The sequence below is a fragment of the Parasteatoda tepidariorum genome, chromosome 10 (assembly GCF_982258835.1).
Source record: "Parasteatoda tepidariorum strain Cologne lab strain chromosome 10, Ptep-v5.0, whole genome shotgun sequence".
Taxonomy (NCBI): domain Eukaryota; kingdom Metazoa; phylum Arthropoda; class Arachnida; order Araneae; family Theridiidae; genus Parasteatoda; species Parasteatoda tepidariorum.
In genome coordinates this window covers 80,953,417-80,968,990 of record NC_141764.1, presented here as the reverse complement: position 1 = coordinate 80,968,990, position 15,574 = coordinate 80,953,417, and the positions used below count along the sequence as shown (strand labels likewise).

At 32.3% G+C, this 15,574-nt stretch overlaps 1 protein-coding gene across 1 annotated transcript in view; it reads left to right on the top strand.

Moving 5' to 3' along the window:
* The first annotated feature begins 5,870 nt into the window (after nt 1-5,870).
* The window catches only part of LOC110282546 (serine/threonine-protein phosphatase CPPED1), a 45,079-nt gene continuing 35,375 nt past the window's right edge, over nt 5,871-15,574 (top strand). Inside the window, exons 1-5 of the mRNA XM_043051249.3 lie at nt 5,871-6,099; nt 7,201-7,289; nt 9,980-10,186; nt 12,318-12,547; nt 14,432-14,624. Coding sequence (XP_042907183.2) covers nt 7,214-7,289; nt 9,980-10,186; nt 12,318-12,547; nt 14,432-14,624 — 706 coding nt within the window. The 5' untranslated portion in view covers nt 5,871-6,099; nt 7,201-7,213. The remainder of the gene's footprint in view (nt 6,100-7,200; nt 7,290-9,979; nt 10,187-12,317; nt 12,548-14,431; nt 14,625-15,574) is intronic.

Below are 15,574 nucleotides of genomic sequence, written 5' to 3'. Positions count from 1 at the left end.
TCATTTGTTGCCTTTTGAGGATTACTCAATTTTGACAAATAAATAACTTGGAAATCGGCTCTCCCTGAAAGCTGTTATCCTTAGAAGGTGGGCCATTCTGGGGAAAAACACTTCTTGTTCACGCGTAGTCAAGGCTATCAAAGAAAAGAAAAACATTTAGTGAAGAAGAAGACTACGAGAGTTCTGAGAGAAAGTATTGATTGAATTAAATTTCGAGGAACAAACGTTTCTTGTCTAATCATTCAATTCAAATTACATATTTGTGTTTCTCTTTTCAAATTATATATTTAAATAAATATTTTTTTTCAAATTACATATTTTTTTCTCTACTTTAAAAATTGTAAATTTTATTTTGAAATTTATTTATTTAATTTTTTAAAGTTTTGAGGGATGTGATATATATTTGTATATAGTTAAAAATATCGAAAAAACAAGGAAAAAAATTAAAACAATTTTAAGGAAGAAGAAAAAAATTTAAAAAATTTTTTAAAAAATATTCCCAAATTTAAAAAATGTCTTGAAATTAAAGGGGAGATTTCCGTATCGTGATCTGTGGCAGAACAGTCTTGGCAAGTCGGCTCGCGAGAAACTTTAAAAAAACATCACAGAAAGGGACCAACTCGAAACCAATTCCCCGGGCAAATATCTACATGCTTCTTAAAAAAAATTTGCAAGTTTAAAATCTATTTGGCACCTTTGCGATTGCAGTTGGCGCCGCAGATCACGTTACGGAAATATCTCCGAAATAGAATAAAAAATTGGAAAATTAATTAAGGAAAGGACATTATCTCGGCTTCAACTCACACGATTATATTCGAAAAAAGTAGTGCTTTCTAATATTGTATTAATATAGCCGAAGCAAAATTTATTAACACAATTGTGTGAGGAGCACCAAAAAAAATTGAAACGAAAATAAAACAAATGAATTCAACTGTATACTTAATGTCAAGAAAGTAGTGAATTTAATGTACTTACACTTACAGGAATTTTTCAGTAATGATGTTAAATGTTTTCGTAACAAGTTTGCCAGATTACAAAATAAATATGAAGATAGAAGCATAAGTAGAAGATGAAAGGAATCGACTAATTTTCTTTTTTGAAATTTAAATTTGTAATTATTTTTTAAAATAATTTTTCCTTTTCTTTTTTTACGATTTCAATTCTCATAAACGATCTCAAACCTTTAAATTCGTTTTTTCATCCAATCATCTAACATGATCATTAACCGCATTTCCCCATATCTATTATATTGTCAACTGTAATAAAATTATAGCATTTTAAAAATAACACCAAATGTAGTTTGCCTCTAACTTATTGCGCTTTCATGTTTGAATGATCTAATGTACTACTTATATAGTAAAGCCTATATTATTAATCTTGCACTTTTTACTGTAATAACTATTCTTGCTTTCTGTGTAAATTTTACTATTTTACAATAAAATTTCAACCAAAAATTAGTTTTATTTCTTTTTTTTTTAAATGAATGTCATAGTATTTGTGCAAAGTGGCCTTAACTCAATTATTTTTTTTTATCATGTTTTTTTTTATCAGTTTTTTTAGTTTTTTTATCAGTTTCTCAAGTTTTTTTTTTATCATTATCTAAGCATAAAGCGCCTAGTTAGAATCGACCAGTAAATTTAATCCCTAGATTCGAGTCTGGTTTATATAAAATAGTATCCAATTTTTTGTGTGTGATCATCATAGCAGTAATATAACTGAATTTCTGTGATCGTTCACAACGTTGTTTGAAGAGGGCCGTATGAAAAAAATAGCTTTCGAGGGTAGTAACCCGACAGATTTAATGTGCACCAGTCACCATTTGCTACACGTGATGGCTTCGATCGGCAGGGATCGAACTCGCGATCTATCCCAGCCATACGTTTTTCGTGGACAGTGTAATTTGATTCTATTGCTAATGTGACATCTCTTCAAAGGCTGTATGACGTCGCGTTTTGTACTACTTTTTTCTGTGTTACATTTTACTTTTCATGATTTTTTATTCCTCTTAAATATTTTTTTTTCCTACTCTATTTGCTTTATTATTTCTTTTATCATTCTGCATTCCTCTGATGTGAAAAAGAAATTAGGGATTTGTAAGTAAAAATATGGCGAAAAATGCATTAGTTATTTTGTTAATAATGATTTGATTAATACAGAACAAAGGAAATAATCTATATCTTATACTCAAAAAGTCAGTGTACATATTTTCCACTCCGTGATTTGGAAATTTCCATGGTGAGAGAAGTCTTGAAAACAGGGATGTGATTCTTTCGCGGATTTCCGCTTTTTTTTCCAGATTTTTCCATTTCTCCGGCTAATTTCCGCGGAAATATTTTTTGCACGCGGAAATATTTGCGGAGCGAAAGCATTGGAAGTCCTAATTCCTCCCTCTGAAGTTCCCCTAAAAGTCATTTCCTTGGGATAAAACTGGTTGACCTTTGTAATCAGGGATGAGATTTTTCCGCTTTTTAGAGGATTTTAGCTTTTGTCTCTCGAATTTCAGCCTTTTCATCAAAAACTCCGATTCTCTAAAAGTTTCGTTTTTTTAAAAAATAAATATCCCGCTTTTTTTGTGAAAATTCAGTCATTGAAATAAAACAATTATATTTATTTACGATTTTCAAGCATAAACAGAAAATTGAAACTACGTCCTCTTCCACCTTTTACTTATTTTAGCTATTTTTCCCGATTTTACGCACAGAAAATAAGATTTTCCGTATTTTTATCCTCCTGATAGCTCGTATTTTCGTAATTCAGACGTTGCTGCTTCCTGTTTTTTGGCGTGAAAGCAAACGGAAAAAGAAAAAAAAAAATGAGGTGGATTTGCGGTAAAAATATTTATTTGCTCATTCAATTAATCTTGTAAATTTTTATTTATTACTAGCCGCCTAAGGCGGCCAGCTGTCCGCCACGCTAAAGGTTTCCACAAATAAAGTTTTTTAAAACATAGCAGGAAATCTGAAGATTAGTGGACAATTAAAGTGTTTCTGACCTGCAATTTTGTCTTCATATCCAGTTCTGCTGCAGATGTGTTATAGCTCTTGAGGATGTTTGAAGATGTAACTTTGCTATGGTAACCTAACCTATAATATAACTATCAGGTGGAGACTTGTTTTTTTTTCTTAAAAAAAGGCCTCAGAAATTGTAAAAGCATACAAAAGTTGCTTTAAATACATGAAAAGAACACGAAAACGAATTAATTTTTTATGGTATCAATTTCTATTTCTATATCGCTACAAAAATTAACGTCGGGTAGACTATATTTGAGGGTGCCCCTTGATTCTCGCCAAGTTGTGATCGCGGTTGATCGCCAAGCTGGGCGATGTTGAAACCCAATCGTGATTCTCAACGGTTTAGATTTTAGCGTTATTAATGTTCAACGGTATACGTAATTTCAGAGGTCCATTAGTTCTTCGTTAGATACCGGCTGGTAAGGTTACTTTTACTTCTGGTCAATAAGATCGAAGGTATGTGGGCAGTCATAAAAAGGGACTTTATAAAAAAATGTCATCACCAGTTCGGTACCACAAACGCCATTTTCGATTCATATTTCGCCGAATTTATGTGACGATGGAGGTACACAGATTCTATTCACGATAAATTTAGACAGTATCTAACTGTTATTAGATAATTCTGTGCACCTAAATCTGAGTATATTCAAGCTTAATGAAGAAGTGAGTTGTTTTTTTTCCCTTTTCTTTCTGCCCCTACTCCATTAATTTTTGCTTCGATTCAAAATCCTTTTTATTGGATTTATTAATTTTGCTTATATTGGGTTCATTGCAAGCTTTATCCGATGTTTTGTTGAAATTTTCCAATGTTTTTTGAAATATCATTATGTTTTGGCCGTTATTTCTGTTACCACGGTGTTCCGCGCAAACAGGAATAGCGCCAAACATAAGTCACCAATTTCGCCAAGGGGCATCCTCAAGTATAATTTTCCCTTATCGTCTTCGCTTAAGAAAAAAAAAAGAGCGTGGAAAGAAGAAGAAAAACTTATTATAACAATTATGAACAGCGATAAATATATCAAAGCGTAGCGTTCTATTTACGTATCTAATATGTTGCCACATTTCTAGTACAAAAGTTAAAGTTTTATCCACTTTGATAAATGAAAACTAATGCGAACCTTACAATTAAATTATTAATTCCTTCGTATATTATTGGTTTAAGTTGTCGAAAATTAATATTTCAATTGTAAGGTTCGCATTAGCATACATTTATAAGAGTGGAGAAAAGTATATGCATTTTTTAATAGTTTCTTGAATATGGCTCTTTGAAGACGAAAAAGCATAGATTTTCTTACAAAATGACTGATAACTAAGAAACTAATCCAAATTTTTGAAAAAGAAAAAAAATACTTCTTCATTATGTCAAAACACAATTATGTGCCGAGTTTCGTGCCTGGGCGAGGCTTCTGGGGCGATATATCGTGATTACAGACACACACACACACAGCCGCGTTTATTATTATGTATAGATGTCTAAACAAAAACAATACAATCAAGCCTTTTAGAAATTCCTAGTCTAGACTCCGCAAATATCTCAATTCTTATTCACGTGATTTTAATATCAATCATCTATTTTCGTATTTACTTGATTTAAAAGTTGCGCATTGTGATTCTTATTTACGCTATTTAAATATCGTACATTATGATTCTTATTTACGAGATTTAAAAATCCAATATCGCGTTTTGTATTTAAGCATTTTTAAAATCGCGATTTTATTATCAAACATCTATTTTCGTATTTATCTGATTTAAAAGTTGAACATTGCGATTCTTATTCAGCCGATTTAAATATCGTACATCGCGATTCTTATTTACGAGATTTAAAAATCCAATATCGCTATTTGTATTTACGCGCTTTTGAAAGCTTATGTAGCGTTTCGTATTCACGCGAGCTTAAAATCCAATGTCGTGATTCGTTTTTGCGGTTGTAATATCAAACATCGATTTTCGTATTGATGGGTTCTTTAAAAATTAGACATTGGGATTCATGTTCACGCAATTTAAAAATTATGCATCGTGATTCGTATTTATGTGATCTAAAAATTACGCATCGTGATTTATTCTCGCAATTTAAAATCATGCATTTGATGCATATTCATATAATACCGCATACAATTTTAGCATATTCATATAATACCGCATACAATTTTAAAATTAACCATCGGGATTTATAATCACATGATTTACAAGTTTAAAAATCGCACTTTTTTGTCAAATTTTTGGATTTTAAATATATATATTTTCTTGGATTTCCTCTTTTTCACTTTTTCACTACTCTCATCCCTGTGATAAATGCATAAATATAAATGAAGTTTTTGTTTAATTATGGAGAAAACTAACATATTCCTGTTTTTACAATATAAATAAAATACAATTATTACATTTATATGATATATGTTATGCTAATTACATATATCTTATAAATGTTAATGATATATCATAATATAATGACAATGATATATTATGTTAATGATATATGTTATGTTAATACATTTGATTAATTATGCTTTAACTGTAAAAGAAAGGATATGGGGAAAAAAGTTGTTTTTATATTTGAAATACTCAAATACTTAACACGGTGTGTTTTACAATTAGTTAGAAAAAAGAAAATAATTTCTAAATTCGGAGGTTTTACAGATTTGATACATGGAGTTACATTACAGTTTCATTATTTTAACTTATATATCATTAACTGGAGCCATTTTCTTTCTTTCCAGAAAATATGGTGTGTTTTTATTTGAAATGTAAAAATTAGGGACGTGGCAGATGAATCATATTTGTTTACTATCAAATAACTTATCATTTTACAAACATACTTCATGTTATCTTTTTTTTTTTTATGAAGGAATCTCTTCATGTGAGTGCTTTCAAATTAAAGTGAAAGTGCCGTAGAAAAATGTAAACTCTATTGAAGTGTTAATTCAATCTTATGAAACGTTAATTCAAAATTATGAAATCCTTTTTTATCTGCAGCGAACCTATAAAAATCGGTTGTCGTAACGTTATATCGTACTGTAGTGAAAATTATTTCCGTATTTTATTTAAAAATAGAAATATTCTTTTTGCATTTTTGTATAATTTTCCAGAGGTGAGTATTAAAGTTTTCATTTTCTAGTTTTTATTGTGTTGGAAGTATTTGTTTTCAATTAATGTTAGAGGATATCGAAACTTATAACACTAAAATATTTCTTCAATCGATATTTTACAATATATCATGCAGGGTGAGTAGCGTTTTTAAAAAGTGCTTAAAGGTGCTTATTTTCGTTTTTTTAAAAGCCCTTAAAAATGCTTTTTTCATTTTGTGTCTTTTTCAAAAACATACTTAATGTTCCCTTTTTCAAAATGAGATATTTTTTATTATGTCGGTTTTTCTTACGAATTATGCAAAAAGCGTTGTTTCCACACTATTTTATTCAATGTTTTCACGATATATTATTAGGATATGCGCACGAATGAAAAAAATGTCTTCCTATTATTGAAAGTTCATATAGATGAACTTTCAATAACAGGAAGAAAAAAAAATTATTAGTGCTTTTATCCTAATTATATTTCAGGAGATTTCCGCATCGTGATATGTTGCAGAATAATCGCCAAGTCTTAGCAACTTCTGGGCAGCTGCCCCCGAGAAGAAAAAAAACATTACAGAAGGGGACCTACTTGAATTTTAGCCACCCACGGGCAAACATCTATTTTATTTAAAAATTTTTTTGCAAGTTTAAAATCTATTTGGCACCTTAGCGATTGTAATTGGTGCGACAGATCACGATACTGAAGTATCCCCTTATATTTTTCTTTTAAAATTAAGACTTTAAGAATATTTTTTGAATGCTTGAAAAGTGCTTATTTTTTATTCAAAACTTTGGCTACGCACCCTGATACCTTTAGATTCGTTTAATAATTATTTAAAATATCTTGCAGTAAACTGTTTAAAAAACTGATTTTCATATTAGATATTTCTTTTTGAAAAAGAGTTTCTTTCACTTGGGTTGGAAGAAATCTATTTCATTCAAGCGGGTTTTTTTATGGTATTATTCAGCTGTTAAAAGAAACTTGCGATCCCTGTTAACATTTATTTTCCGTCGAATTTATGGACACCCTGCAGAATCGACTTGCTCCTGTTCTGTGAAATAGGCTATGTGAGATAAATTTATTTCAAGAACACTGACATTTTCTTTTTATCTATTTTTAGATATCAATTAAAAATGCAAAGTCAGCTCATTACTGATCAAGGCCTTCTGAGGAAAGCTTCTGGACGCATCTTTCCAGGATTTCAAAAAGGTTTTTAAAATGTTTTTCTTTTCTTTTGTTTAAAGATTTTTTTCTATGCAATTTAAAAATCGATTCTCGACGGATATAAAACATTTAATTTTAAATGACTATATTGAATGCACAGTGATGGTACAAAAATGGAACGGGCCATCAGTTTCAGAATGTTCTTTAAACATTTCTGTGCAACTGAGAAAAATTTCATGTTAATCATCGACACATAATACTTTTGAATGATGAGAGTTAGAAAGCTGTTTGGCGAAACTTTTGTGAAATGGAAACTGTGCCAATATATCATTAAGTTTTTAATATAGAGAGAAAAATTAATTAATGGCGCTAACCTTCTAATGAGGTGACTCGAGTTCGAATCCTAGTGGTGGCTGGTCGATAAGAATCTCGCATCCGGCTCGCACTAACCTCAGTGCTGACATAAAATATCCTCAGTGGTTGACGGATCATCGGTTAGGGTCTCCTTGTCGTCAAGTTGTCCATGTGAGGTTTTCAGGGTTTTTCTCCTCTTGTAACTCAAATGATGGTTAGTTCCATCAAAAAGTCCTCCAGGCAGGCTATTTCTCTTAACACTTGATCCAAGAGTTCCCGTGTCTTCTGAATTGCGTTCAAAATTGCAAGGCTATGGAGTTGAACATTGATAGTCGTAAATTCTCCAGACTAATAGTCTGAGGCTGTCTGCTGCTATGGTAACAAGCGAGAGCACATTACTAATGGGGGTGCAATGGAAGAAGGAAGGTATCGATTGATTTACTCAAGCTGACCCATGCCAAGATCAAGACAAAACTATTCACCCCACATCTCTAGTGGTGACTGTTTCTCGTAACCATGGTAACCGCCACGACGCGAGACTGAGGTCTGGTGAAGTTCTCCTGAAAACCGCACTATACGTAACTAGCTCTGCTCTATGTATGTTTGAGAAAGGGAATACCTTCGCATGTTTCAGAACCGGGTTTTGTTTATATTTAGGGCAAAAAGAGGATTTCATGAAAACGCTTTGACTTTTCGATCGGTTAACAGTTAACTACGTCACAGCAGGAAAATTTGACCAGTTGTCTATTATTTTCCAAGCGTTCACCACAGCTGTAGTAGTGCTGTCAATGAAGATCATCGTTTTGAAAGGACTACCTAATCTGCGTTCTAATTTATCCCTATGGTGCTCTATGGGGGTTAAGATTGGGGCTCTGAGAAATCGTTTTCGGTTCGTTTCAGAAGTCCAGTTTTTGAACATTCATTTCGTCATACCGTGAGCGTGCAAGTTTCGATGTGTGAATGGAACACTTGATGGAAAAGAAATGAACTTTTCGAGATATTTTGCCATGTATTTGAGAGAGCAGCATTGTACAATATCCAAATGAATGTCAGAGTTCATGTGTCCAATTACAGAAGCTAAGGGACCAGACCAAACTATGAAAAACACCACCACACCATGGTAGAAGGGTGCCCAAGCACTTTTGACCAGATTGTAAAAATAACTATAAATTCCACAGAATGAAAAAAATTTTTTTTTTATAAAAAGAAACTTCTTAAAGATAAATACAGATTTTTTTCTCCTGTTTTAATCTTTACCCACGACGAAAATGCCACGACTACAAAAAATGCCCGTTTATTGACAGACTTTCACCTTCAGACTTTTGACGGTTTTAAGTTGTTTTTCACAAAATAACTTTGTTTTCCTCCCTAATTACGAACGAATTAAATTTATCACACAGATGCCAACTTACTCCACTTTGAAGAAAAAAATTATTATTTTTTTCTTTTGGTAACGAAATGTAACTTATTTTTAGTTAAGTATTTTTCATTTTTTTACCACTACATAAATTCAACGGTTCAATTTTGTTACCATATCATTAATTTTCATACCAATCAAAAATTCAAACTTTCATATGTAATGCAACTTTATTGGAGTTACCTCGCTGTGACACTTTTTAAGAATGAGCATAATTATCCTTATTCTACAAGTTTTGCTGTTTAATTCACTATCAATTTATTAAAATTTTAACAGAAAGAGGAGCAGTTGGTGCCCATGAGCCAATTCAAATTATAGTTTTTGGTATACAGTTTAGCTTACCGTAAGATAACTTGGTCGTTTTTTTAAATCATTTTACGATTATTTTTTATATTTGCTATTAATTTTCAGCAATTTTATAGTTTTGAACATCGTATAAATAAAATTATTGTCGACTTTATTGTCAAATTGATTCTCTATCTGATTATTATCCTTCTTTAGATATATTTTTTTTTGGTAAGTTAAATTGCCAGACAGTTTTTTAAGGGATGGCATAGTTTTAAACGTTTTTCTACACTTAAGTATAATACGCCTTCCTTTGAGGTTGACCCGTGTTCGAATCCTGGTTTTGACTGGTCATGCGGTTTCTGAACAACATCCATTTTAAGCAACAGTATTTTTCTGCGAAAAAAATGGTTTTACACTGATATATCATTTAACAGTTTTTTTTTTCTGTAAATTTAGCAGATTTTGTACTAACAGTTTCGCAAATATAAATTTTTAAAATCCGGTCATTTATTTTTTCTAATCCTGTTTACAACAGTAAACCGCGAAACAGTAATGTTCTTTTTTTTTCAATATTGCTCTAGAGAAGCATGTAAATGTTTTATTCTATGTAAATAGGATAAATAACTATCAATCTTTAAACTATATTTACCTAAATATTTTTTCGTACTTTTTACAGATAATGAAGAAGAATGGAAAGGGCCATTTTGTTTCATCCAAGGTGCAGACACTCAACTTGGAATGATAGAAAATTTTAGAAAACAGCCGGGGTGGGGCTGGGAAGAAGATCTTCAGCTAACTAAGTCTGCTATAGCAGCTGTAAATGCTTTAATTCCCCGTCCACGTTTCTTTATCGTTTGCGGGGACATGGTACATCACACGCAAGGTAAGGAAATTTTTTCTTCTTCTCCACAAAACTGATTTTAATTGAATTAAAGGAAGAGTTCTAAAAAATGGAGCTAGTGGAGTATGCACCAAATTGTCAAATACGTTACCGTAAGTAAGAGTTAAAAACATTTTGTATTGCTTAGTTATCAGAGAAAAAATATATTTCCCGGCTTTCTCCTTCTTAATGTAAATAAATGATACAGAGGGAAATAAAATGTTTGTAATGCAAAATATTGTTGTATTGAACTGTAGATAGATTTCTGATTATTAAATAAACAAGGAAAATGAAAGCATCGTTCAAGTGGTGAAATTCTCTTTAATGACAATTTTAGTAGTATTTTATAGGATCTCTTAGATCCCACAATTGGGTATACTATAGCCTACGTCACAGGTTGTGTTATTCCTACTAAATTTAACCCATGAACGGCATTTTCTGCGAGCCTAACTTCAAGCCACAAATAAACAAGCGAAGTGTTTGATCGTTTAAATAGCTGCTCGCCAGATTTTATTGCATTATAAAGAAAAGTAATTGATATTCGATTTTTGATTAATAATTGATTTATGTGGATAGTGGCATAGAATTTAGCATTGCGTCATGGTAAATGTTATTCCTACTAAGTGGAAGTAGTTGTGTTTTTTTTATATTATACCCAATTGAGGAGTAAACTCACCAAAGTACAAATGCATAATGAACTTAGTGAAAATAAGTGTTCTAAAAAAATATTGTTTTCAAATTATTAAACAGCAGCTGTCGCCATAGTAACGAATGCAATGACGACGCGTGCGCACTGCTTGCTCTTGAACAGGTATTTTTAATCCAACTTTATCATTGTAAAAAAATCTATATAAATTTTTAACAGGAAAGTAAGAAACTAATTGGTGCAATTTGTGTAGACCAGTTCTATTGGCGTAGTTGGGTAGTCCAAAGTATTTGAAAATTATGAATCAATATTATCATTTGTTAAGTTTCTTATTATGAGCGTTTATAGTTTTTTTTTACAGAATTATTTTAAATGCTAAAGTACTAATTTTATTTCAATAAAAATTTGCGACTTCATGTGAAAAAATATGTACTGGATTATCTAAAAAATTCTCAATCGAGTAAATATTTACAACATGAAAGTAGAAGAGGTTGAGAGCGTGCTCTATTAAATCCGTGTTACCATTGGCGTGAGGAATGTTGATGCCCTCGCTACTGTTATAATTTTGTTTTAGTTCCGCGCTACCTCTTCGATTAGACAATTTGCTACAAACGAGTCTTTGATTAGACGAGTTGTTATAATTCCGCTCTACCTCTCTGATCAGACGATTTGTTTCAGACGAGTCTTTGAATGGACGAGGTGTTATAGTTCCGCGCTACTTCTTGGATTAGACGATTTGTTACAGACAAGTTGTTATAGTTCCGGGCTACCTCTCCGATCAGACGATTTGCTTTAGACGAGTCTTTGAATGGACGAGTTGTTATAGTTCCGCGCTACCTCTTCGATTAGATGATTTGTTTTAGACGAGTCTTTGATTGGACGAGTTGTTATAGTTCCACGCTACCTCTTCGATTAGACGATCTGCGACAAACGAGTCTTTTGATTAGACGAGTAGTTATAATTCCGCTCTACCTCTCCGATTAGACGATTTGTTATAGTTCCGTGCTACCTCTTCGATTAGACGATTTGTTACAGACAAGTTGTTATAGTTCCGTGCTACCTCTCCGATCAGACCATTTGTTTTAGACGAGTCTTTGAATGGACGAGTTGTTATAGTTCCTCGCTACCTCTTCGATTAGATGATTTGTTTTAGACGAGTCTTTGATTGGACGAGTTGTTATAGTTCCACGCTACCTCTTCGATTAGACGATTTGCGACAAACGAGTCTTTTGATTAGACGAGTTGTTATGATTCCGCTCTACCTCTCCGATTAGACGATTTGTTATAGTTCCGTGCTACCTCTCCGATTAGACGAGTTGTTACAGAAGAGTCTTTGAATGGACGAATTGTTATAGTTCCGCGCTACCTGTTCGATTAGACAATTTGTTACAAACGAATCTGATTAGACGAGTTGTTATAATTCGGCTCTACCTCACCGATTAGACGATTTGTTTTAGACGAGTCTTTCATAGGTCTTTATATTTATAGGTGAAGAACACCGGCATGAACAAGAGCAAGATTTTATACAACTATTCAAAGAACTATCCCCTGATATACCATTGGTGTGTGTATGTGGAAATCATGATGTGGGCAATACTCCAACACCTCAGACTATTGCTGGGTTCCGGCAAACATTTGGGGACGACTATTTCACTTTCGTCTGTGGCGGTGTTATGTTCATCGTGTTGAATTCTCAATATTTTTATGATCCTTCACTGGTAAGTCATATAATGTAATATTATTATTTATAAGAGCACAGATAATGTGGTTCATTGGGACCGTAAGAACAATTATTTTCTCTTCATTCTGAGTTTCGACACTGATGATGGCATAATTGTTATAGTACCGAAACGTTCACTTGTGTCTCGTAACTGCATTATTTGAGATCTTGTACGCTGTTCTACAGTCTAAAATAATGTGGCTAATAGTAACAAACGAATTATTTTCTTTTCATGCTGTGTTGGATGGTATACTTCTTATAGTACCGAAATGATCACCACCTATGTCCTCAAACTATATTATTTGCGCTTTTATACGCATTTGTTCTACCCAAAAATAATGTAATTATAGTAGACAAACGATTAAAAATTTTCTTTTCATTCTGTGTTGACATAGCTGATGGTATAGTTGTTATAGCATCGAAACGATCATATGCGAATCTTTAGAATTTATAACAGAGTTTCCTAAACTGTGTGTCCCGACAACAATCGGGGACGCGGGACCAAATATTTTTACACAATGTGTCTGGAAAATAGATTAAGATAAGACAATAACAAACAAAGAAAAAATGAAACCGTTTCGACTCATTTTTAGTGTTGTATTTTATTTCTAAGTTAGCTATCTAATTAAAATTTTCACATTGTTCTGCGTTTCGAAATTGAAACCTTAAAACTGCAATAGTATATTACAGTACAAATGAAGATACTGACAATTTCCCTTATGCTTTTGTCGAATTTGTGCACTGATTACGGGGTCCCAAAAAATAGTCATAGATATTATAAGGTCCCCAAAAATTTTCGTAAATATTATAGGGTATCCACACCAAAAAAGTTTATGAAACCCTAATTCATATTCTTCATAAATAAAATAAGCATCTTAAGGTTACACGTTTTTTTTCTCTTCTCTCTCCGTTACCATGGTTTCGGTAAATCATATTGTTTTCCCCATGTGAGTATATCCCATCTTCTCCCTGAAACATTCTGCCGTGAGGAGAAAAAGTACGATTTGGTGTAACTACACTGCTAGAAATTTCTCGGAAAAAATGGTTAAATAACAATATATTGAATGGTTATTTTACCATATTTAATCAAAACAGTCAAATAACAATAAATAAAATGGTAAGCAAACTTTTAAGTTTGAGAAAAACTGTTTATTAACTGCGTTCACCTAATACGGTTAAACTAGATTTTTATCGCTCCATCTAGATCCACCTAATGAATCTACTTAGTTCTTTTCAACTGCGTACATATCATAGCCGAGATGGCTTATCTGTCAAGCTCATGACCGGCAGAACTGGAGTTCAAATCCTAGTGTTGACACCACAATATTTCCTCCATTTTCTTTAACACATGAAGAAATTCCAGTCTCCGGCACTCTCCAATGCCCATTACCTTACAAAAAGCCGAGCTCCTGTGTTTAGTTAAATAATAATTATTTTTTTACGTTTTTAATAAACCGTATAGTTTTGTATTCATGGTCTTATAACCATATATTTTGTAAATTGTTTCAAAACCATAAAGGAAAAAAATGTTCTTTACCGTAAACTTTACGGTTAATCGGATGGACAGACAGCTGCCAGTTATTTTACCATAATTTTAAAATGAAAATTTTAATAGTGTATGGTAAGAGAGAGAGAGAGAGAGAGAGAGAGGTAACATGTGGGGAGTGGGAAAATCACGTAACCTTGAGATGCTTATTCTACTTAGATAGAGTGAGGTACTCTCTCTCTCTCTTTCCACGTCTTTAGATAGAGTGAGGTACTCTCTCTCTCTGCCTGTGAAGGCAGAGGGATGCGATTGTTCTTGTTTTTCCAGTGGCGCCATCTATGGCCAAGAATTCGACTGAGGTACTCGAATTATTGTAAAATAAATTTTTGTTCTTAGGTCTTGGGTTTGGCGGAAGAACACAATTCTTGGTTAGACAAGCAATTGGAAGAAGCCAAGACTGGAAAATACAAACATGTCGTTATATTTCAACACATTCCATGGTTTCTGGATACTCCAGAAGAGAAGAAATGTCATTATAACTTGCATCCTGAACTCAGACGAAAATGGTTGCCTAAATTTTTAGAATCTAGTAAGTTTAAGATTATTTTTTGGCTCCTTTTTAGAAAATACAAAGTCACAGTTGAAAATACTTGGAATTTTTTTAAGTAACATAAAATTAAAAAAATGACTGTTAATTTATTTATGGCTGTAAAAGTCAGAATTTTTTTTTATCTTACCATCGACAGTGTTATTGTTACCGTTAAAGCTTGAAAGCCGTTAAACAGGGTGCGTAGCCAAATTATTCAACAAAAAATAAGCACCTTTTAAGCACTTTTCATGCACTCAAAAAATATTTTTAAGCACTTTAAAAAATATCATAACTAGGCAGGGTTTGGAAAGTTTTTGACAATCGACGGTTTTATCTTGTTTTAACCGTCATGTTAAAAAAAATGGCATTGTTTTTGACTATTGTCAAAAACCAGGAAATTTTGAATCGTGTAAAACGAATGGCGTTTTCATACGCTACGAACTGACTATACGTCGAAATAGATTGGGTTGAATTAATTACGAAAACATTGAATAGAACAATATGATCTGTGTCTTTTTGCATAATTCGAAGCAAAAATCAACATAGTAAAGGGCTTTAGCACTTTTTAAAAACACCTAATGAAAAAAGCACCTTTAAGGGCTTTTAAAAAACGAAAATAAGCACTTTTTAAAAACGCCACGCACCTTGTTAATATGTATTACCTAGATAATCTTCAGATTAAATAGGGTAATTTAGTCACTCATGATAGTCAAAATTTACCATAATAACATGATTTTCTGCGATGCTTATTCTTTTAGAGGGATCATAAAAAACCTCTTTTTACAGTATCTACAGGGTGCGTAACGTTTTTAAAAAGTGCTTATTTTTAACTTACGTTTTTTAAAAGCCCTTAAAGGTGCTTTTTTTATTTGGGCTTTGTAAAAAGTGCTGAATTTTCTATTTTTTAAAAGAGATTTTTTTCTTTGCAGTGTCGATTGTCGTTCTAAATT